The sequence below is a fragment of the Urocampus carinirostris genome, chromosome 20 (assembly GCF_059441175.1).
Source record: "Urocampus carinirostris isolate Australia breed hairy pipefish chromosome 20, RoL_Ucar_1.0, whole genome shotgun sequence".
Classification (NCBI taxonomy): domain Eukaryota; kingdom Metazoa; phylum Chordata; class Actinopteri; order Syngnathiformes; family Syngnathidae; genus Urocampus; species Urocampus carinirostris.
The window spans coordinates 22356597-22378722 of record NC_142368.1 but is presented as its reverse complement, the minus strand read 5'-3'; the positions used below and the strand labels follow the sequence as shown (position 1 = coordinate 22378722).

The 22126-nt window shown below is 44.4% G+C and overlaps 1 protein-coding gene, 1 non-coding gene and 1 pseudogene across 2 annotated transcripts in view; 1 reads left to right on the top strand and 2 right to left on the bottom strand.

The window, feature by feature from the left end:
• Positions 1-9860: 9860 nt before the first annotated feature.
• Positions 9861-9943, bottom strand: trnal-cag (transfer RNA leucine (anticodon CAG)). Its single transcript has one exon. It is a non-coding gene; the product is annotated as a tRNA-Leu (tRNA).
• Positions 9944-10098: 155 nt separating this feature from the next.
• The window catches only part of LOC148346606 (uncharacterized), a 41545-nt gene continuing 29517 nt past the window's right edge, over positions 10099-22126 (top strand). Inside the window, exon 1 of the mRNA XM_088325439.1 lies at positions 10099-10144. Coding sequence (XP_088181565.1) covers positions 10099-10144 — 46 coding nt within the window. The remainder of the gene's footprint in view (positions 10145-22126) is intronic.
• On the bottom strand, positions 21044-22123 carry LOC148346608 (transmembrane emp24 domain-containing protein 10 pseudogene; annotated as a pseudogene).

Genomic DNA, 22126 nt, shown 5'->3' with positions numbered 1-22126 from the left:
TGGCCAACCCAAATGCCTAAACACCCAAACAAGTCAAGCACCTCTGCACCCAAGTTGGTCATGCTTTTGTCCCTCCAGATGAAACGGGACACGAGAAAGCGGCCATGTCACTTGGGTCAGAGTGACACAACACACTCTACTATTCAACAGCAGGGCCCGACAGCTTTCACTGGTTTACCCCTGCCGCATCATACGGGTGCCCTGCCCATCCCTTAGAACGCGTCTAAGCATCCCACTATCCTTTTAAAACATCTCTCCACTCATTCCTATCACATAGTCCTGTGGAGAGGGGCCCTCTCTCCCTGGGAGGTGTGAGAATTCTCCCACCATGGTCCGCTAGGTGTTGTAAGAGGCGATTAAAGTGGAGGGAGCGAGGGGACCCTAGTTATAGGGTCACTAAATGTGAGAGGATGTGGAAGTAAAGCGACTGAGTGGAAGAAATAGGAGATTGGAAGGATGATGACTTCTCAACATTAAACCTGTAAAAAATAAAATCCCTTCAGTATGCAAATCCAAAGACCCTTCTGTTGATTTAAAAAATAAATCAAAACGTTACATTTATTTTTTTTAGGGTAGTGTGTTGATATTATTTCTATAAGCTATGGAGCAATCAATTTGTCAAATTTTTCATGAGAAAAAAACCTTTCTGCGATAGTGTTTTTGTATTTGAGTACTTTAATGCATACTATTGAATATAGTGCTTAAAAACAGGGACCTGATATAATATTTTTCTTCAATTGATGAATGTAAAATGAAACATAACACGAACATGGAAATGCAAGCGGTCTAAATCAGAAAAATCGCCAAGCCCGCTTTCCAGACCAATATCATTTTTTTCAGCGCATTGTATTTCACTGTGTGACTTTAGATGATTTGCTAACATTTGTAAAATAAGACTAATGCTAGAGCCTGTGTCCCATATTAACGGCTATACCACTTTAAACTCGACCCCCTTCCGCAATAACTTAAAATCATCAAGGCTAATTTTGACCTTTTTTTTTTTCATAATGGTTTCAAAACAAGGTGCAAGCAGAGTTCTTTTGTAAAAATGTCACAAAATCCTTCAAACGAGGATACTGTTGTATTTACCTTTGGTGCAGACAGCGCTGTGTGCATGGCTCCGCCCACCCCTACCGCTTACCCAATCAAATTGCTCTGTGGGCTTTGCTGGCATTTCTGTCTGTTTACAGTTTTTCTGTGGGTTTTCATCATAAAGTGTCTCAACAGTAAACATAAATTGTTTAACGAACATATAAAGGATTCCTTAGCGACGCACAGCTAAGACAGGGTTTGTTGGTGTGACACCTTAACTATCAACTGTAGTGGGGAGTATGGTCTTTATATAATGGACCGAACTGTTCTGACAGTGCTTTAAAGAATTGAAGTGCTTTAGATGAGATTTAAATTAGTATAATTCTATTTCTGAGCCTTATGTACTCATAAAAAGAACCATATCTGAGGCGTGTTCAGGAGAGTGATCAGACATGCAGTCTCTTGATAATCGCTTGCCGCGCACTGCTGAACGTTTTGTAATCGCTCACTGTGATTGCCTTACTGATCCAAAATGGCCGACGACAGTACAATGGATTTCGTTCTACAGCTTGCTTTGAGCGAGTTGGCTGATATGAGCGACAGTTCGCATATTGACACAGTTAAGGTTATCCTAAACGCAGTGGAAGGGTCATACCTGTCTTGCATTGTTCACAAACATTACCAGGCAATGTAAGACGATATATTACATCGCCAACAGCACTCGTCAGGGTGAGATCCTCCATCTTCTGCACTGTCGACGCCATGTTGGAAATCAAAGTAAGCGGTCTTTCTCCCGTGATTACTCGGGCACGCGAGCGCTCAATAATCACTGGCCGTTCAGAAGCTAGCGATAGCTCGCGATAGCAATCACTCACTCTCCTGAACACGCCTCAGGCTCTCGAGCCATACGTTCCCGACTCCTGGTCTATATAATCTTTGTTCTCCTTATGAATTACTTGGGTATCAGATCAGAGAGTGAAGGCAGATACAAAAATAAATCAATAATTTTTCTTCACCTGGCCTGACCCTCTACCATTTTTTTCTACCCAATGACCACGACTCAAAAGGTTTATCGGAATACACGATACATAGAAAAAATAATTGAGTGAATAATGACGGAATATCAAAATATTTTTTGTTGTAGCCCTATAATATTATTGTATACAGTATATTATATTAACATGATGTTTGCAATTGAGAATGCTAACAATTCAAAGTTTTAAGTGGAATGTGAATTATTATTGTGTGACGATTAAGTAATTAGATATTAAAAGGTAAACAACACAACTATTGAATATTTTATTCGGGCGGGACAAACAGGAGAAAATTTGGGGTTTCCACAAAACTCAATACTCAGTGCACACAGTTTGCCATCTAGACACTACATAAACGGCATTTCACAGGGCTCAACGCCACATGTACAATAATCGTTCGCTATTATGCGGTTTGCTTTTCACGTTTTCGCTACTTCACGGATTTACATCCAGCATTGTGTTCTGCCTGCTGATTGGCTGAGCAGTCTTGTCGCTTATTATTACAGTAAACCTCGGATAAGTCGGACTCGCATAAGTCGGATTCTCGGATAAGTCGGACAAATTGCGTGGAACGTTTGTTCTCTAGGCTTTTCTGTAGTATTACACCTCGCATAAGTCGGATTTTATAAGTCGGATCCTCGCCTAAGTCGGATGGATTTTTCCGTACAATTGACCCTTTTTAATGGTTTTCGCCTCTGATAAGTCGGATCGGTATCAGGTCGCCTAGGACATCTCCCAAATGCTCTAAATTTCAGCCTCCAGTGGCAGTAAGCGATGGAATTTTCCGGGAAGATTTTCACTCCTCACAGATTTTCCGGGAAGATTTTCACCCCTCCCAGATTTTCCGGGAAGATTTCTTGATGTGACGTGGCGTTCCGTGATTGGCAGAGGCTATTCATCAAACTCCTCCTCAGTGTTGAATGATAGCACTCTCAATCACAGCACGCGGTCATAGAACAAAGCCTCGTAATCATAATCCCATTGTTTCTTATTACAGTAGTGCTAGCATTCAAATTGAATTTGTGTGAATTTCTTTGGACTTCCTTGCGGTCTGTGCGGTCTACGGTGTGGCGATGGCCTCAAGTTCTAAAACCAAAGGCAGGAGTCTCAAGACTAGAACGTATGAAGAAAAGCTCGCTATCATTGAATTCCAAGAAAAGAATCAGCACATGAAGCAAAAAGACATCGCGGCGAAGTTTGGAATGAGCCCTCAAACTTTGAGCGACATTCTGAAAAGCCAGAAGAAGATAAAAGATATGTGTGCGACAGATTTTAGAGCTCCGACCGCTAAAAGGCAGAGGGTAAATGATCATCCAGATGTCGACAAAGCACTGATTTTGTGGTTCCGTCAAAAATCATCGAGGCCTGAAATCAGAATTGACTGTGGAATGATGCTAATGCAAGCTAACAAATTTCGCCAACAGTTTTCACCGGAATCGGCTGAACTTGCACCAGCGTGGATCGACAGGTTCAAAAAACGATATGGACTTGGGCGGATTACTAAAGCCGGGGAGTCGGGCGGAGTGGATACAGAGGTTGTTGAAGAATGGAAAAGCGGAAAACTGCGAGAAATACTCAAGAATTATGAGCCAAAGGATATTTATAACGCGGACGAGACGGGCCTCTTTTGGCTGCTTTTGCCGGATAATTCCATCGGTTTTATTGGACAATCTCATCACGGTCAACCATGTTCATGTTCATTTTAAGAACTTTTTTGATAATAAATCACGTTCATGTTACAAGATATCATTGCTTGGTATTTCATTTTACATATACAAGTATGCACTTTTCTAAGAGTTAAATTTCTTCTTAGTTCGAAATTTTGCGACCTCGGATAAGTCGGATCCTCGGATAAGTCGGATGAAAATGACCGGTCCATCTGGATCCGACTTATCCGAGGTTTACTGTATTTGAGGAGATTTTCGTAAAAGATATTAAGTACTTTTTTTTAGTTAAACAAATAATTGAGCCTGGAAGAAGAGTTTGTTCTTTAGTTTTAGTGTATAATAGAGTAGTTGATTGAACAATAATTGTGAAAAAAAGATTTCACCTATTACAGGTCTTCATAGGAACAAAACCCCCACAATAAATCAGCGACTACTGTATATAAGGACTCTTTGAATTGTAGGTCTTGTGTGTTGAGATGAGCTAAAGTTCACTTTACCAATCATGATTTTGGACAAAACTGATTTAAGTATCGCAAGACCCGAATATTCCTCATCTAACTCACATACTTGCAAGACCAAAACATGCAGCCCGCAATCTTTTAATCTTTTCTGCGTCATACATGAGTCCAACCTTCTGACTCGTGTGTTTACGTGGAGGGGTGGTGGGGGTGAGCTTAGTCTCAAGGGCAAAAGGGAGCCGGCCCACCAGAGGTCAGGTCTTATCAGAGTTCTCCAGACCAGCGACTGGCCCTTTTCGTTCTTCAGAAAGGCGCTCAATCACCGGGCCGGCCTTGCGCACACGCATGCACGCACCATCTGTCGACAGCCTTAAGGAGCTTGATGGGTGGGGTCCTCATTGGCTGGGTGGGCAGATTTATGATGTCCTGACTCAACAAGTGGAGAAAATAGCACAAAGGAAGACGACCCCCTCCCCTCCACCTCCCAATCTCTTCTGTTGAGTCACATAAAGGCCAACCTGAGATGACGCGTTACAGTGGTCACAATGAATATTGTTTTATTTAATGATACCCGAATTTGGTGAAATTTCTCAATTGTGCATTAACCGTACCTGTCAACCTCTGCCAATTGTTCTCCTTAATAATTATTGCAATTCTCTTATTAAGTGATCATACACCTTACAAACACAACAGGGCACCTATTTACTCACAGCAAGACACACTATGTATAATACCGCAGTAATAGTGACAATCATGCCGTCAAATGTTGCCATCAGCTACCAAAACGATCGAAATTAGAGCTGAAATGGGCGGGACGAAATCGTTCTAAAAAAATAAATTCCTGAACAAAATTTGTCATCAGCAGCACGGCGGAGCAGTGGTAAGCGCGTGTGCGGCACAGTTCTGAGGTCATGGGTTCAAATCCAGCTACCAACCTTCCTGTGCAGAGTTTGCATGTTCTCCCCGTGCTTGCGTGGGTTTCCTCCGGGCACTCCGGTTTCCTCCCACATTCCAAAAACATGCATGTCTGGTTAATTGGCCTGTCAAGTCTGTCCCTTGGTGTGAATGAGCGAGCGAATTGTCTGTCCCTGTGTGCTCTGCGACCGGCTGGCAATCGGTTCAGGGTCTCCCCTGCCCACTACCCGAAGATAGCTGGAATGGGCTCCAGCACCCCCGCGACCCTACTGAGGATAAGCAGTGCAGATAATGGATGGATGGATGGAATTTGTCATCAACTAATCAAAATGTATTTGTACAGCGTACAAAATTCCAAATGATTAAAAAATATATATAATATGGAGAAAATTTATAAGTTGACACTTGACAGGTATCACAAACTTTTAAGGTGGCGGAGTGTTATAATTCACCACTAGAGGTCGCTGGAACCAAAAACCCATCACCTGATAAAAACAGCTTGCGAGCTTCAAATTATGAACAACTAACAGAAGCAGGGCCCAGCTTTAGACTTTAAAGGGACAGTGTGTATTATTTAACTCCTCCAAGTGGTGAAAAACATAGTCATGTCATGTTGACTGATTAATTTCACCTGTGCTCGCTCGTTTGGCGCCAGCCACTGCTGGCTTCCTGATTGGTTCCCCGTCCTACTTAAGCTCCATCCTTTTACTCGCCTGTTGTCAGTCCGTCAGTGAAGCTCTGTTTTCACAAGGCAAGCATTTTTGAGTCTGACTTTCGTCGATCCCGCTTTTTCACCCGTTTTCCACCCGTCCGTTCCTGATTTCCCCGTTAGTCCACGCCAACGACCCATTTTTTGACCCCAACCACGTTTTGATCTCGCTGACTGTGAGTGACTTGCTTCCCGTGTCTAACGAGCACCGGATCGCGGGCGCTGCCTTTCCTCTATATCTCAATAAACTTACGCGTCTGGGTCCTACTTCCGTTCTGGTCGTTACAAGTTCGATAAAAAAAACAATATTGATTTAAATAATAAGCAAAAATACATGAACTATAATAGAAAACTGCATTTTTTAAGATACACATAGGTTGAGATATTTGTATTTATTTTACATAATGAGCTTCACCTAGAGGTAGCTGACATCTTTGTCAGCCATCTTGCTACTACAAGAACCTCCAGTTTTGCTCCTATTTTGTGTTATATGAATAATGAAAAAAAAAAACATGGACTCATTTCTCTGCAAGACATCAAAAAGGTCTCCAGATGTCATTCTGGTGTTTCATTAAGGGGAGCAATTGGCTGAGGTTGACAGGTATGCTAGAAACCAGGGTCTGAAATAATGTCTGCCCGGACGCCTGGGCCGTGCATCTTTTACAACTTACACGTCTCTGGCCGACAACTTTTGTAAGAAAGAAAAAAAAAATCTTTTATATTTTATTTTTTACTTTTTTTTTCAAATCAAACGTTTACTTTATTCCCATTTCAAAATCTTCGTTCGGTTTGGAAATTTGCATAGTCTGCAGCCAATGACTCGAATAACTTTGTGCTTCCGGACTTTCATGAGCGTTATAAGGTCGCGCATTTGCATGTCATTTTCCAAAGTAAACGCACAGAAAACACAAGAAAAATGAATAAGTGGTTAGGAATCAAACCAAAACCTCAGCCCCAGAAGAAAGATTCGATAGAAGCTAGCAAAACTTATGACGCTACAAAACGTAAACGTACATTAAAAGCATCGTGGAAAGAGGAGTTCTCGTGGCTTGCAGCAGACGGCAACGCAAACATTGCATGAATGAAGATGAGTAAATACAGGTACATACTGAAGGCAGATGGAAAACAGCGATGTCAAATACATACAATGAATGTTATAGGTAGATTTATAATATACTTAATTTTAAAGTGTTGTTCTGTTTTATGTTCTGATTATCAATCCTTAATACTTTGCAACAATAATTTTTTTTTTTTTTTTTTTTGCGATTAGTCGTCTTATTGTGTTTCAAGTTGTGAAAAATGGGGCAGGCAACTTTATGGCTGAGCAGGCAACTTTTTAGAGCTGTCTGCCCTGGTGTCCGGTAACTTTTTCTCATGAGTTTTAGACACTGAAGAAACGAAAATGGAATATAAGTTGCGCAGTCTTCATCAGGTTCTCTCGTCACAGTATCGGGCACGTGCATTGCGGCTTAGTTCTCCTGGCCTCAATTCAACCATCACAAGTAGTTAACGTCTAGGTGTGGCTAAGATTTGCACCTCAACCAAAGGATACAGCTGTAACTAAGAAAGGAGGGGTTACCGTCACATTCAAGTAAGAAATTACAACCGCATTCTCACTTATTGGCGTCCTCGTTTCATTTTTCAATATGAGATCGGGGGAGAGCAAGAAAATTCCGCGCAGGGAGGCCTGTTACCAGAAGAAACCATAAGTAGACTTTCTGCACATAACACTCAAAATGTACTCATAATCTTGGATGATTTTTTTCCAGGGGTTCCTCTCCCACACATACAGTATAGCGAGAGAACCCGCAGCAGCATAATCCCGCAGTAATGAGATTGGCACGGCAGCAGATAATGAAATCAGTCCAAGGCTGCCGCTTGGAGGTTAGCCAAAGAGGTAGATAGTTAGACTTTCTCACTTTCATGCCAGTATTTGAGTTCACTGTAGACAAAACAAACAATGACTTTTTTAGGACAAGGATTACTTCAGTCTGTTTTTAGGGTTCAAAGGGCTTGCACTTATCTGAATTTGTGGAGTAATGATATCAGTTTTTACAATAGTTAAGAGGGAAAAGAATGTGCACTGAAATTCATACATGCCAACCTGACGTTAGAAGTATAGTGTGTAATATTTGACTGTGATATGTGTATGGTGTTGCGCAACCAAGAACGAGTGCTAAAAAGAGCAAGGGAAAATACAAACTAGGCAGACTCGAAGAAAACAAGGGGGAAAAGAAAAGAACAACAGGGCAAAATAACAAAAATAATACATAAAATGAGCGGAAATTATCTTACAGTGGGGGCATTTTTTTCACCATGTTGTACTTTTTTTTGAAAAAGCGAGCAAAACATAGTATTATTTTCACTCACTTATCCCCCCAAAATAAGTAAAACTGTCACGGGGACCGGACCAGAACGGAGGCAGGAAGGGAGAACTCATTCGCGTTAGCGATCCGATACTTTTATTAAGGAAATTAAAGTCGTCCAACACTCACGGACAAAACAAAACAAAAACAGGCTTACACTCAGAACAGGCAAGTACAGGTTTCCTCCGACTCAAACAAAACAGGACAGAGCAAAACAGAACGGAAAATGCAATGAACCAGCCCCCGCAATTGCCACAACCCACCCTTAAGAAGCAGACACGCAAATTAGCTGATCTACTACAGCCGGTGCCCAGGGGGCGGGGCCAGCCGGTCGCCAAGGCGACCATGCTGGCCATGACAAAAACGTGAAATGAAAAAAGAAGGAAAGAAGAGGGAAAAGGTAGGTGGATCAGATCGATATTATTGTCCTGGGATCGATATTTCGCTCCTCCACCATCTACTCAAAACCGCTCTATGTAGATCAGGGGTGTCAAACAGGCCGGATCAGGCCCGCTATGGGATTGAATTCGGCCCGCGAGACAACGCTGAGGGAAGCGCAAGAGAAAAACGAGTTGCAGGTTGAAATATGTCCACTTGATATTGCCAAAGCCAGGTACCTCTCACTAAGACACTGTAGTTGTATTTCTCTTTCTTCTTCTCTCTCTATCCCTCTTTTCCTCCCTTTTTCTCTCACTCTCTATTGCTCTCCATTTCACTTCTCCGTCTCTTTTTCTTTCTTTGTTCCTCCTTGTCTCTTTCTCTTTGCGTGTCTTTTGTTCTCTTCCTTTTCTCTGTCTCTATTTCTTGCTTTCCCTTTCTATCTTTCTACCCTACTCTCTTTCTATCCTCTTTTCTCTCCTCTCTTTATCGCTTTCAATTTCTCTTTGGATTTCTTTCTTTCTCTTTCTTTTGCCCCTCTTTCACTATTTCTCTTTTTATCTCTTTTGTTTCTTGTGTACTCTCTCTCTCCCCCCCCCCCCTCTCTCTCTCTCTCTCTCTCTCTCTCTTTTACTTCCTTTCTCTCTTTCCTTGTCCCACTCTCTCTCTATTTGTCCCCCCTTTTTTTCCTATTTAATTATCTTTTTCTTCAATCGCCTAGTCCGGCCCCCAAAAGAATGTTTGTTCTAGTGTGTGGCCTACGAGTTAAAATGAGTTTGACACCCCTGATGTAGATAGAGCAGCCCTTCTCTCGCTCAACCTGCACCCTCGACCACTCTCTCTGTATGCCAGAGTGTGTGACTTGACAGGCACACTTTTAAACACCTCTCCCTACCTGGCTCATTCTGTGTGCACACTGCTGGCAGAAGCTACATATATTATATATCTGCTGTATGTATATATATATACCACGAGAGTCGGTGCACCTGTGGTGTGTCTTGGGCAAGTACAGCCTGTTGGCGCTCATCCCTCTACAACGTGTTTCCACCCTGTCTCGAATCGAGGAACTTTCTCATGTTAGGCGAATGTGCTAACCTCTGCGCTTACTATATAAATAAGAATGCCAGGTGTACTTTGTGTGGTGAAGTCGTCTGCTACAGTGGAAACCACACATTTACATAAAACACGTGAAAAAAGCTCACCCTGGTGTTGTGCATAAAGCAGTAAAGTTAACATGTAGACTATGTAACATGCATACAAGCCATTAAAACCTAATGCCACTGACGCCAGTAAAAGATCCATGTCAGAAGTGGGATTCGAACCCACGCCTACAGAGTAGACTACGACCTGAACGTAGCGCCTTAGACCGCTCGGCCATCCTGACTTGAGGCCCAGATTGGTTCTTGTCAACATGCCTAAAGATGGAGCAATAAATTTATCATAATTTGAGCTGTTATCTCAAAGTTGTGATTTACGTCGTCGACTGTGACGTCATCAACAAAGGCGCTCATCATGAGTTTTAACATCAGGTGCAGCAAGATGGCGAGGCTCAGTGACGTCAGCGAAGAAATATTCCACATTTCAGGTAGGTAAATAACAATACTGATACTTGACGCATAAACACTTGTTGCGAAATTTACAGTTGACATTTTTTGTTCGTATTCACACCAATTGTGGCTTTTGTATTTTTTTTTTTTTCAAAACAAACTTTGCGGCCATGACGTTGCTTCCTTAGCCTTTGTGACATAGTCAACCCTCAAAGGCTCTTTGTCTTTTAAAGGGATTTGTGTCTTGAGTATTTTATACCTGTGAACCTCCGGGACCCCATGCCCTTACAAACTGTCGTATTTTCCCTTACAAAATACAAAATTGATTGTTTTATTTTAATATTAGTGTCAATAAATTTGTTCAAACCAAAAAAAAAAAAAAAAAAAAATACAAAATAATCTTACACAATATTATTTTTTTCAAACGTGTTTATTTATGTAGTTTAACATGTTATATTTGTAACCGCGTTGTACGTGTCCCACCAAAGATCCACATTCACGCTGGACTGGATGATGAGGTTTTTATTATTACAGTTCTGCAAATGGATGAGTCACAACATTAGCTTTTTCTGCTGGGTTTGATCTCTTTGATCTCTTTGTAGTACTCTGGTTAAACTGACAACAAAGCATATCAAAGAGCTGTCTTTTCACTTTACAGAAAATACATTTTAGAATATCACAATACATTTATAAATCTTTGCATTTTAACAAGATACTTTTAACAAGAGATCGTATAGTGGATTTTTAACGTTTACAATGAATTCAACATGTTTTTCTTTACTCTGAATTTTAACCAACATCATCCTTTTTTAATGTATATGAAAAAATAGGAATAAAAACAATAATGAGTATAAAAATGGGTACAATTTACCTGCAAATGGATGAGTCACAACATTAGCTTTTTCTGCTGGGTTTGATCTCTTTGATCTCTACAAGGGGAATTAATATTTAGTAAAACAGAAACAAAACGAAAATAAATCAAAACAGCTTGACAATATCAATCACATTACTATGCATGGTGAGAGATTTGTCAGCTGGGGTTATAATGTTTAAAATTAACTTATTTTGTGGAGCACCAAAAGATATGTCTTACCTTTGTAGTACTCTGGTTAAACTGACAAAACCCCGCCTCCTGGTCACATGTTAGAAGCCAAAACCAAACCCCACCCCATACCAGCAGATGGCACTGTTGGACTCAGCATTGCAGGACATTTACCAAAAACTATACACATATTTTAGCAGGAATTTCAATAAAATAAAAGTTATTATTACACCCGTTACATACACCCCCCTGAAATTCTGCTAAATATGGGAGTGCTACACTAAAAAGAAAAAAAATCACATGCCAAAAAGGCAAATACTGATGAAAAAGAGGACACGAAAACTGGTACAGTATTACAAGGAACAAACTGAAGTGCATGTCAGTTCTAAAACTCTCCCAAAAAGGAGTGTGAAAAGAAAGGAGGCGAGCAAACTCCTAACTAAGCACAGACTCAAAGATGCCTGTTACATCTCTGAAATATCAAACATTGTTCCTGTAGTTGTAAGTGCTCACATAGGCACAATTCTTGTTTCTTACTCAAGCTTTGTTACTCAAACTGAAAGTGCATCTCTACTGAACTTAAACTAGGAACTTGCAGATATTGCGGACAGATGATTGTCACCTACCACATGGTCATTCATCTGACAAATAAGACGACTAGGAGGCCTGATGGACTGGCGGACCCTAAGACCATAACGGTTAGGTTGAGCACAAATAACCTGAGCTTGAAGGTCTGGGGCAGTCAAGTCTAAACAGTCAGTATCAGGGGAGTCTGCGTCCAGATGGTCAGTGTTCAATGGGGTCTCGTCTGGGAGACCCATACCCAAAGGGATCATGTTTTCAGAGCACTGTGATGGGCTTTCCGTATTGTCACTTGAAGTATGGTCAACATCTTGTTCGGGGATGTGCTGACTTCCTCGGCTGGATGTATCAACACTGCGAGAGTCGGACTGGGCATCAGATCTGCTGTCTAGTGAGTTATCCTCTACCTCTGGATGAACTTGCTCTTCACCTGCCTGTATCACCCAGTTTACTGTACGGACATCACTGTCTTCAACCGCGTCAGGTAAATCAGGGCATACATCACTTCCATGCATAGCAGCGTCAGACTCTGAGTGTTCAGATTCGCTGGCCAGATCATCCTCACAGGGCAAGAAGCTAACAGAGAGCAGCAAATTCCTGTGAACTACCTTCTCTTTGCCCGTCAGACAATCCTTGACTCTGTAGACATTGAGATCAGGCTTGACTGATATGACTTCATACGGGGTTGACTCCCACTTGTCTGCAACTTTGCGTTTCCCCGGGACACCTCTGTTGGCGATCAACACCCGGTCTCCCACGACGAGAGGTGATCCTTTGGCCCTACGGTTGTACAGCTTGGCATGACGAGTCTGTTCTCTGAGAGTATTCCTCTGTACAATCTGAGCAGCTTCATGTAGATCTTTCTTCAGATGGCGTACAAAGTCAGAGTAGCTGACAACAGCATCATTGGTATTAGCATGTTGAAACATGACATCGACAGGGAGACGAGGGATCCTACCAAACACTAGGTAAAACGGTGCAAACCCTGTTGTCTCATGCTCTGTGCAGTTATAGCAGAATGTGAGCTGCTGCAGCATTTGTGGCCACTTTGCTTTGGGCTGAGGGGGAAGGGTTCTGATCATATCTCCCAATGTTCGGTTGAATCGTTCTGCGATGCCATTTCCCATGGGGTGGTACGGAGTGGTATGGGATTTCTGCACCCCTGCCATCTCTAGAAGCTCTTTGATCAGTTTGCTCTCAAAATTAGCTCCCTGATCAGAGTGGATACGCCGTGGGAAACCATAGACAAGGAAGAAATCCTGCCACAGACGGCGAGCAACTTGTTTGGCGGTTTGATTTCTGCAAGGGAAGGCGTGCGCCATCTTGGAGAAATGATCAGTTACGACCAGGACATCTACAGACTTGTTCTCTTGCTCAGCAGTCCAAAAGTCTATACAGACCAACTCCATAGGCTCAGAGGTGACTATGTTCTTGAGTGGTGCACGGTTGTGTGGTTCCGGTGTTTTCCCTACTACACAGCGCTGACAGGATTTGACATAATTCACAACATCACGTTCCATGCCATTCCAGAAGAATCGTTGCCGCACCAGAGACAAAGTACGGTTCTGGCCTTGGTGACCTGCTGAGTCATGTAAACCTTGAAGGACTTTCTGTTTCAATGAATCAGGCACCACAAACTGGAAGATTTTCTTGGCCATGTGAGGATCTTTCCTTATTTTGTAGAGCATGCCATTCTGTATGGTGAGTCTGCTCCAATGCTTCAGTAGTTTCATCACACTAGGCGACTCGACAGCTCTCTCACGCCTGGTAGGTCTCTTGTGTCTATGCACAAAGTACATGGTCCTGCTTATTGTGTTGTCCTGTTCTTGTAAACCAACAAGCTGACTCTGTGGGAGTGCCGTTGACTGATCTCCCTTCTGCAGAAGATTGAAGTTGGCGTCTGTTCCCATCACTTGACCCACGCCACCAGTGGACTGAGCACTGAAGACAGCAGCAACCTCTTCTGATGTCACAGAACCATTGGAGCCTGATGGAATTGCCCTTTTTACTGACTCGTCTGATGTCCCAGCACTCTCGTCTACAACAGCGTGACAATTGTTGGATACTCTGAACACCTCTTGCACAGTACTGTTGTTCACCCTGTTGACTTGGTCCAAGAGCGAAGTATAGGGCTCGGTAACAAGGCGATGACCCACACATGACCGTACAAATGGCTCACGGCTCAGAGCGTCGGCTACGATGTTCTTTGGTCCGGGAATGTACTTCAGGTCAAAATTGTATGCAGCTAGCTTCGCTACCCACCGCTGTTCACACGCATCAAGTCTTGGTTTGGTCAAAATGTATGTAAGTGGGTTATTGTCGGTCCACGTGGTAAAGTGTCTTCCTTTCAACCAATGGCTGAATTTATCACATACCGCCCATTTCAAGGCAAGAAATTCGAGCCTGTGTGCAGGGTAGTTGAGCTGGGAGCGAGAGAGCGTCTTACTTGCAAAGGCGACTGGTCTGGCTACTTTTCCACCAGGTGGCAGCTGTGACAGGACTGCTCCAATCCCATCAAAGGATGCGTCGACAGCCAGAATAAACGGCGCATCAAAATCTGGGTGGGCCAGAGTGACACCTGTCACGAGGTCGTGCTTCAGTGTTTCAAAGGCGTTCTGGCATGCATCGGACCAATCTGCAGGCGTCAGCTTCACTTGACCTTTCTTGCGGGCTCTCTTGCGCTTATGCTTGTCACCAGATTCAGATGTGAGCCTGAACAGAGGTTTTGCCTTCGCAGAACATGCTTCAATGAAGCTTTGGAAATACATCACCATGCCTAGAAAAGATCTGATTTTACTAGGGCATGGCGTCTTGCCATCCGACTCCATTAGATCAGTGACTTGTACGTATTAGTTTCCACTCCTGACAACGGTCTGTCCGATAACCACAGTCAATTCCTGTCAATGCTTTCCAACACAGAGAGATGGAGAGGTGATTGCATTCCAGACAAGGTAGGGACAGTAAAGATCAAGAGTTGCGTGACGCTGAATCCACGGACCGAGTACGTTATTTGGGGCAAGTTACCTGAGTTGGCCGGGGCATCAGCGGGCAGCACAGTGGTCGTTGAGCCAACCCAATCTAAGGCTGCGCCCAGACAAGTCCTTGTCGGACGAGTTGTTACTCCACTCTGGGGAGATGGATGGGTGCCTGTTAAAGTCTTTAATCCCACGGACAGAGTTGTGGTGCTGAGAAGAAACAGGAAAATTGCAGATGTGTCTCCTTGTATCGCAGCGGAAGACCTGCCCAATGCAGAGGAGGTCAAGTGCAACGTGCAGAGTGTACAGAGCAAAGAGGTCCGACCCAGGTCAGAAGAGGACATGATGCGTGCATTGGAAGCTCTGGGACTGCAAGACATTGACCTGAAGTCATGTGAGGTTTCGCTGCAAACTCCTAACTAAGCACAGACTCAAAGATGCCTGTTACATCTCTGAAATATCAAACATTGTTCCTGTAGTTGTAAGTGCTCACATAGGCACAATTCTTGTTTCTTACTCAAGCTTTGTTACTCAAACTGAAAGTGCATCTCTACTGAACTTAAACTAGGAACTTGCAGATATTGCGGACAGATGATTGTCACCTACCACATGGTCATTCATCTGACAAATAAGACGACTAGGAGGCCTGATGGACTGGCGGACCCTAAGACCATAACGGTTAGGTTGAGCACAAATAACCTGAGCTTGAAGGTCTGGGGCAGTCAAGTCTAAACAGTCAGTATCAGGGGAGTCTGCGTCCAGATGGTCAGTGTTCAATGGGGTCTCGTCTGGGAGACCCATACCCAAAGGGATCATGTTTTCAGAGCACTGTGATGGGCTTTCCGTATTGTCACTTGAAGTATGGTCAACATCTTGTTCGGGGATGTGCTGACTTCCTCGGCTGGATGTATCAACACTGCGAGAGTCGGACTGGGCATCAGATCTGCTGTCTAGTGAGTTATCCTCTACCTCTGGATGAACTTGCTCTTCACCTGCCTGTATCACCCAGTTTACTGTACGGACATCACTGTCTTCAACCGCGTCAGGTAAATCAGGGCATACATCACTTCCATGCATAGCAGCGTCAGACTCTGAGTGTTCAGATTCGCTGGCCAGATCATCCTCACAGGGCAAGAAGCTAACAGAGAGCAGCAAATTCCTGTGAACTACCTTCTCTTTGCCCGTCAGACAATCCTTGACTCTGTAGACATTGAGATCAGGCTTGACTGATATGACTTCATACGGGGTTGACTCCCACTTGTCTGCAACTTTGCGTTTCCCCGGGACACCTCTGTTGGCGATCAACACCCGGTCTCCCACGACGAGAGGTGATCCTTTGGCCCTACGGTTGTACAGCTTGGCATGACGAGTCTGTTCTCTGAGAGTATTCCTCTGTACAATCTGAGCAGCTTCATGTAGATCTTTCTTCAGATGGCGTACAAAGTCAGAGTAGCTGACAACAGCATCATTGGTATTAGCATGTTGAAACATGACATCGACAGGGAGACGAGGGATCCTACCAAACACTAGGTAAAACGGTGCAAACCCTGTTGTCTCATGCTCTGTGCAGTTATAGCAGAATGTGAGCTGCTGCAGCATTTGTGGCCACTTTGCTTTGGGCTGAGGGGGAAGGGTTCTGATCATATCTCCCAATGTTCGGTTGAATCGTTCTGCGATGCCATTTCCCATGGGGTGGTACGGAGTGGTATGGGATTTCTGCACCCCTGCCATCTCTAGAAGCTCTTTGATCAGTTTGCTCTCAAAATTAGCTCCCTGATCAGAGTGGATACGCCATGGGAAACCATAGACAAGGAAGAAATCCTGCCACAGACGGCGAGCAACTTGTTTGGCGGTTTGATTTCTGCAAGGGAAGGCGTGCGCCATCTTGGAGAAATGATCAGTTACGACCAGGACATCTACAGACTTGTTCTCTTGCTCAGCAGTCCAAAAGTCTATACAGACCAACTCCATAGGCTCAGAGGTGACTATGTTCTTGAGTGGTGCACGGTTGTGTGGTTCCGGTGTTTTCCCTACTACACAGCGCTGACAGGATTTGACATAATTCACAACATCACGTTCCATGCCATTCCAGAAGAATCGTTGCCGCACCAGAGACAAAGTACGGTTCTGGCCTTGGTGACCTGCTGAGTCATGTAAACCTTGAAGGACTTTCTGTTTCAATGAATCAGGCACCACAAACTGGAAGATTTTCTTGGCCATGTGAGGATCTTTCCTTATTTTGTAGAGCATGCCATTCTGTATGGTGAGTCTGCTCCAATGCTTCAGTAGTTTCATCACACTAGGCGACTCGACAGCTCTCTCACGCCTGGTAGGTCTCTTGTGTCTATGCACAAAGTACATGGTCCTGCTTATTGTGTTGTCCTGTTCTTGTAAACCAACAAGCTGACTCTGTGGGAGTGCCGTTGACTGATCTCCCTTCTGCAGAAGATTGAAGTTGGCGTCTGTTCCCATCACTTGACCCACGCCACCAGTGGACTGAGCACTGAAGACAGCAGCAACCTCTTCTGATGTCACAGAACCATTGGAGCCTGATGGAATTGCCCTTTTTACTGACTCGTCTGATGTCCCAGCACTCTCGTCTACAACAGCGTGACAATTGTTGGATACTCTGAACACCTCTTGCACAGTACTGTTGTTCACCCTGTTGACTTGGTCCAAGAGCGAAGTATAGGGCTCGGTAACAAGGCGATGACCCACACATGACCGTACAAATGGCTCACGGCTCAGAGCGTCGGCTACGATGTTCTTTGGTCCGGGAATGTACTTCAGGTCAAAATTGTATGCAGCTAGCTTCGCTACCCACCGCTGTTCACACGCATCAAGTCTTGGTTTGGTCAAAATGTATGTAAGTGGGTTATTGTCGGTCCACGTGGTAAAGTGTCTTCCTTTCAACCAATGGCTGAATTTATCACATACCGCCCATTTCAAGGCAAGAAATTCGAGCCTGTGTGCAGGGTAGTTGAGCTGGGAGCGAGAGAGCGTCTTACTTGCAAAGGCGACTGGTCTGGCTACTTTTCCACCAGGTGGCAGCTGTGACAGGACTGCTCCAATCCCATCAAAGGATGCGTCGACAGCCAGAATAAACGGCGCATCAAAATCTGGGTGGGCCAGAGTGACACCTGTCACGAGGTCGTGCTTCAGTGTTTCAAAGGCGTTCTGGCATGCATCGGACCAATCTGCAGGCGTCAGCTTCACTTGACCTTTCTTGCGGGCTCTCTTGCGCTTATGCTTGTCACCAGATTCAGATGTGAGCCTGAACAGAGGTTTTGCCTTCGCAGAACATGCTTCAATGAAGCTTTGGAAATACATCACCATGCCTAGAAAAGATCTGATTTTACTAGGGCATGGCGTCTTGCCATCCGACTCCATTAGATCAGTGACTTGTACGTATTAGTTTCCACTCCTGACAACGGTCTGTCCGATAACCACAGTCAATTCCTGTCAATGCTTTCCAACACAGAGAGATGGAGAGGTGATTGCATTCCAGACAAGGTAGGGACAGTAAAGATCAAGAGTTGCGTGACGCTGGACCGAGTACGTTATTTGGGGCAAGTTACCTGAGTTGGCCGGGGCATCAGCGGGCAGCACAGTGGTCGTTGAGCCAACCCAATCTAAGGCTGCGCCCAGACAAGTCCTTGTCGGACGAGTTGTTACTCCACTCTGGGGAGATGGATGGGTGCCTGTTAAAGTCTTTAATCCCACGGACAGAGTTGTGGTGCTGAGAAGAAACAGGAAAATTGCAGATGTGTCTCCTTGTATCGCAGCGGAAGACCTGCCCAATGCAGAGGAGGTCAAGTGCAACGTGCAGAGTGTACAGAGCAAAGAGGTCCGACCCAGGTCAGAAGAGGACATGATGCGTGCATTGGAAGCTCTGGGACTGCAAGACATTGACCTGAAGTCATGTGAGGTTTCGCTGCAGTGTAAAGACAAGCTCTTTCATATCATCGAACAATTCGAGTCAATCTTTTCTCGCCATAAGATGGACTGTGGAGAGGCCAAAGAGTTTGTACATCGTATCCACCTTGTTGATGATAAGCCGTTCCGTCTACCCTACAGACGTATACCACCAAGTCAGTATGAAAAACTGAGGACGACTCTGAACGAGATGGAAGAGAAAGGAATTATTCAGAAGTCGACTAGCGACTATGCATCTGCGCTTGTTCTCATATGGAAGCGGAATGGAGAACTAAGGGTATGTACTGATTTCAGAAGGCTTAATGCAAGAACCATAAAGGATGCCTACCCACTACCGCATCAAGCTGATGCTTTGGCCGCACTTGGGGGAAATGCCTTTTTCTCCACAATGGATCTGACGTCAGGCTACTACAATGTCCCCTTGCACCCTGACGACAAAAAGTACACGGCATTCTCCTCACCATTCGGCCTTCACGAGTACAACCGGCTCCCTCAGGGACTTTGCAACAGCCCAGCAACATTTATGAGGATGATGATGTCAATATTTGGTGATCAGAATTTCATGAGCCTATTATGTTACCTCGACGATCTGATGGTGTTTGCCCCCACAGAGGAAGTTGCACTCCAACGCCTGCAGATGGTGTTTACTCGCCTTAAGGAACACAACCTCAAGCTCGCACCCAAAAAGTGTTTTTTCCTCAGACGGACTGTGAAATTTCTTGGGCATGTCATCAGTGAGGATGGAATTCGGACTGACCCCGAGAAAGTGAGAGCGATAAATGACGTACAAGTCACTGATCTAATGGAGTCGGATGGCAAGACGCCATGCCCTAGTAAAATCAGATCTTTTCTAGGCATGGTGATGTATTTCCAAAGCTTCATTGAAGCATGTTCTGCGAAGGCAAAACCTCTGTTCAGGCTCACATCTGAATCTGGTGACAAGCATAAGCGCAAGAGAGCCCGCAAGAAAGGTCAAGTGAAGCTGACGCCTGCAGATTGGTCCGATGCATGCCAGAACGCCTTTGAAACACTGAAGCACGACCTCGTGACAGGTGTCACTCTGGCCCACCCAGATTTTGATGCGCCGTTTATTCTGGCTGTCGACGCATCCTTTGATGGGATTGGAGCAGTCCTGTCACAGCTGCCACCTGGTGGAAAAGTAGCCAGACCAGTCGCCTTTGCAAGTAAGACGCTCTCTCGCTCCCAGCTCAACTACCCTGCACACAGGCTCGAATTTCTTGCCTTGAAATGGGCGGTATGTGATAAATTCAGCCATTGGTTGAAAGGAAGACACTTTACCACGTGGACCGACAATAACCCACTTACATACATTTTGACCAAACCAAGACTTGATGCGTGTGAACAGCGGTGGGTAGCGAAGCTAGCTGCATACAATTTTGACCTGAAGTACATTCCCGGACCAAAAAACATCGTAGCCGACGCTCTGAGCCGTGAGCCATTTGTACGGTCATGTGTGGGTCATCGCCTTGTTACCGAGCCCTATACTTCGCTCTTGGACCAAGTCAACAGGGTGAACAACAGTACTGTGCAAGAGGTGTTCAGAGTATCCAACAATTGTCACGCTGTTGTAGACGAGAGTGCTGGGACATCAGACGAGTCAGTAAAAAGGGCAATTCCATCAGGCTCCAATGGTTCTGTGACATCAGAAGAGGTTGCTGCTGTCTTCAGTGCTCAGTCCACTGGTGGCGTGGGTCAAGTGATGGGAACAGACGCCAACTTCAATCTTCTGCAGAAGGGAGATCAGTCAACGGCACTCCCACAGAGTCAGCTTGTTGGTTTACAAGAACAGGACAACACAATAAGCAGGACCATGTACTTTGTGCATAGACACAAGAGACCTACCAGGCGTGAGAGAGCTGTCGAGTCGCCTAGTGTGATGAAACTACTGAAGCATTGGAGCAGACTCACCATACAGAATGGCATGCTCTACAAAATAAGGAAAGATCCTCACATGGCCAAGAACCAATGTACTTAGTTTGTTTTTCTTTTTTTGGGGATACTAGGGAGTTTTGGTTACATGGGCTTATGGGTTAGTAATGAAAGCATCTGTCATAAGTTTTCTTTTCTGAAGAGATTGAGAATTTTATGTTGACAGGTGTATTTTGTAAATTTGTTTGGACTTTTATTCAATAAAAAATTGGATGGATCTCGAAGTTGCTTGCTGCTGTCAAATGTTCAATTTTGCAGAGTGTAAACAAATGCTGTCGAAGTGCACAATTCATGTTGTAGAACTAATTCCTCAATGTGATTTACAAATGCTTTTTGGAAGTTATGTGTGTTGGCAGCCTTTCTAAATCCTAAACATAAAAGAAATCGACTGAATTTGTATGGGTATTACAATACAACCATCTTCCCTCTCACCCCCTTCCCCCCAAAATAGGTTAACATGAAAATTTATTGATGAATTTACTGTATGATAACCCAAAGACAACTCAAGCATATTTTCAAAATGGAGCAATTTCAACACAGAACGACAATGACAAAAAGCACACTTTCAAATAGCCTTCACTTTGAGAGAGGGTCTCCTTGGCAACAGTCCCATGGCATGTTTGCCCCAAAGAAAAATGAGCTCCTGATTGGTGCGGATGCCCCCTACAGCGCTTATGTTACAGAACCCGTGATCGGTTTTGTGTTTTGGAACAATACGTTAATCGGGCATCTTTGGAAAAAATACAATTTTAGGAATCCTTCTCGCTGCCCGTCCAAGGAGTACGGATGTTAGGACGTGCTGGATAGGCAATGATGTTTACCACCCGTTCCTACTCAATCAGTTTCTTGGCCTTGAAGAAGCGACGCAGGTAGAAGACCTGCCACGTAGCCAAACCAATCAGGCAGCACATGGAGAAGATGCTGAAGTACAGCACGCGCGTGTTTGTGGACTCGTTAGTGTCCCTCATCTCCTCCTCTCGCTTCTTCATGTAAGCAAAGTCGTTAACGATGGACTCTGAAAGGTCCTCCAGCCGTCGCAGCTCCACCTCCAGAGGCTTCAGCTTCTCCACCTTGGCAATCTCTTCATAGTTTTTTGCCTCCACGCCATGTTTCATATCCAGTTTGACCAATTGATCCTGCACTCTTCCAGTTCCCATAGGGGACTTGCTCTCAAAGCACACCTCAAACATTTCATAGTCCTCCGTGGTAAACGCAAACTTTCCTTTTGTCGCATCATCTTTGCTGTAAAGAAGATGGCCGGCAGAATCTGTGATCTTCAGGTTGGTTTTCGTGTTCGTTGGCTCGCTTATCACGTACTCCCCAGTGACGAGGACGTCTTTGTGAATCTCCTCCGCACAGAGACCAAGCAGAGCTCTTGTCCAGGCCCAGCCCCGTGAAGGATCTCTGATCATTTGAATTTCATCAATCACAGCCACTTCATATGGCGTAGAAACGCTGCACATCTCGATGGTGCAGGCCACATGACCAGATGTGCGGCCTTCAGTGTCCACAAAAGTTCTCTCCTCACCGGCGAC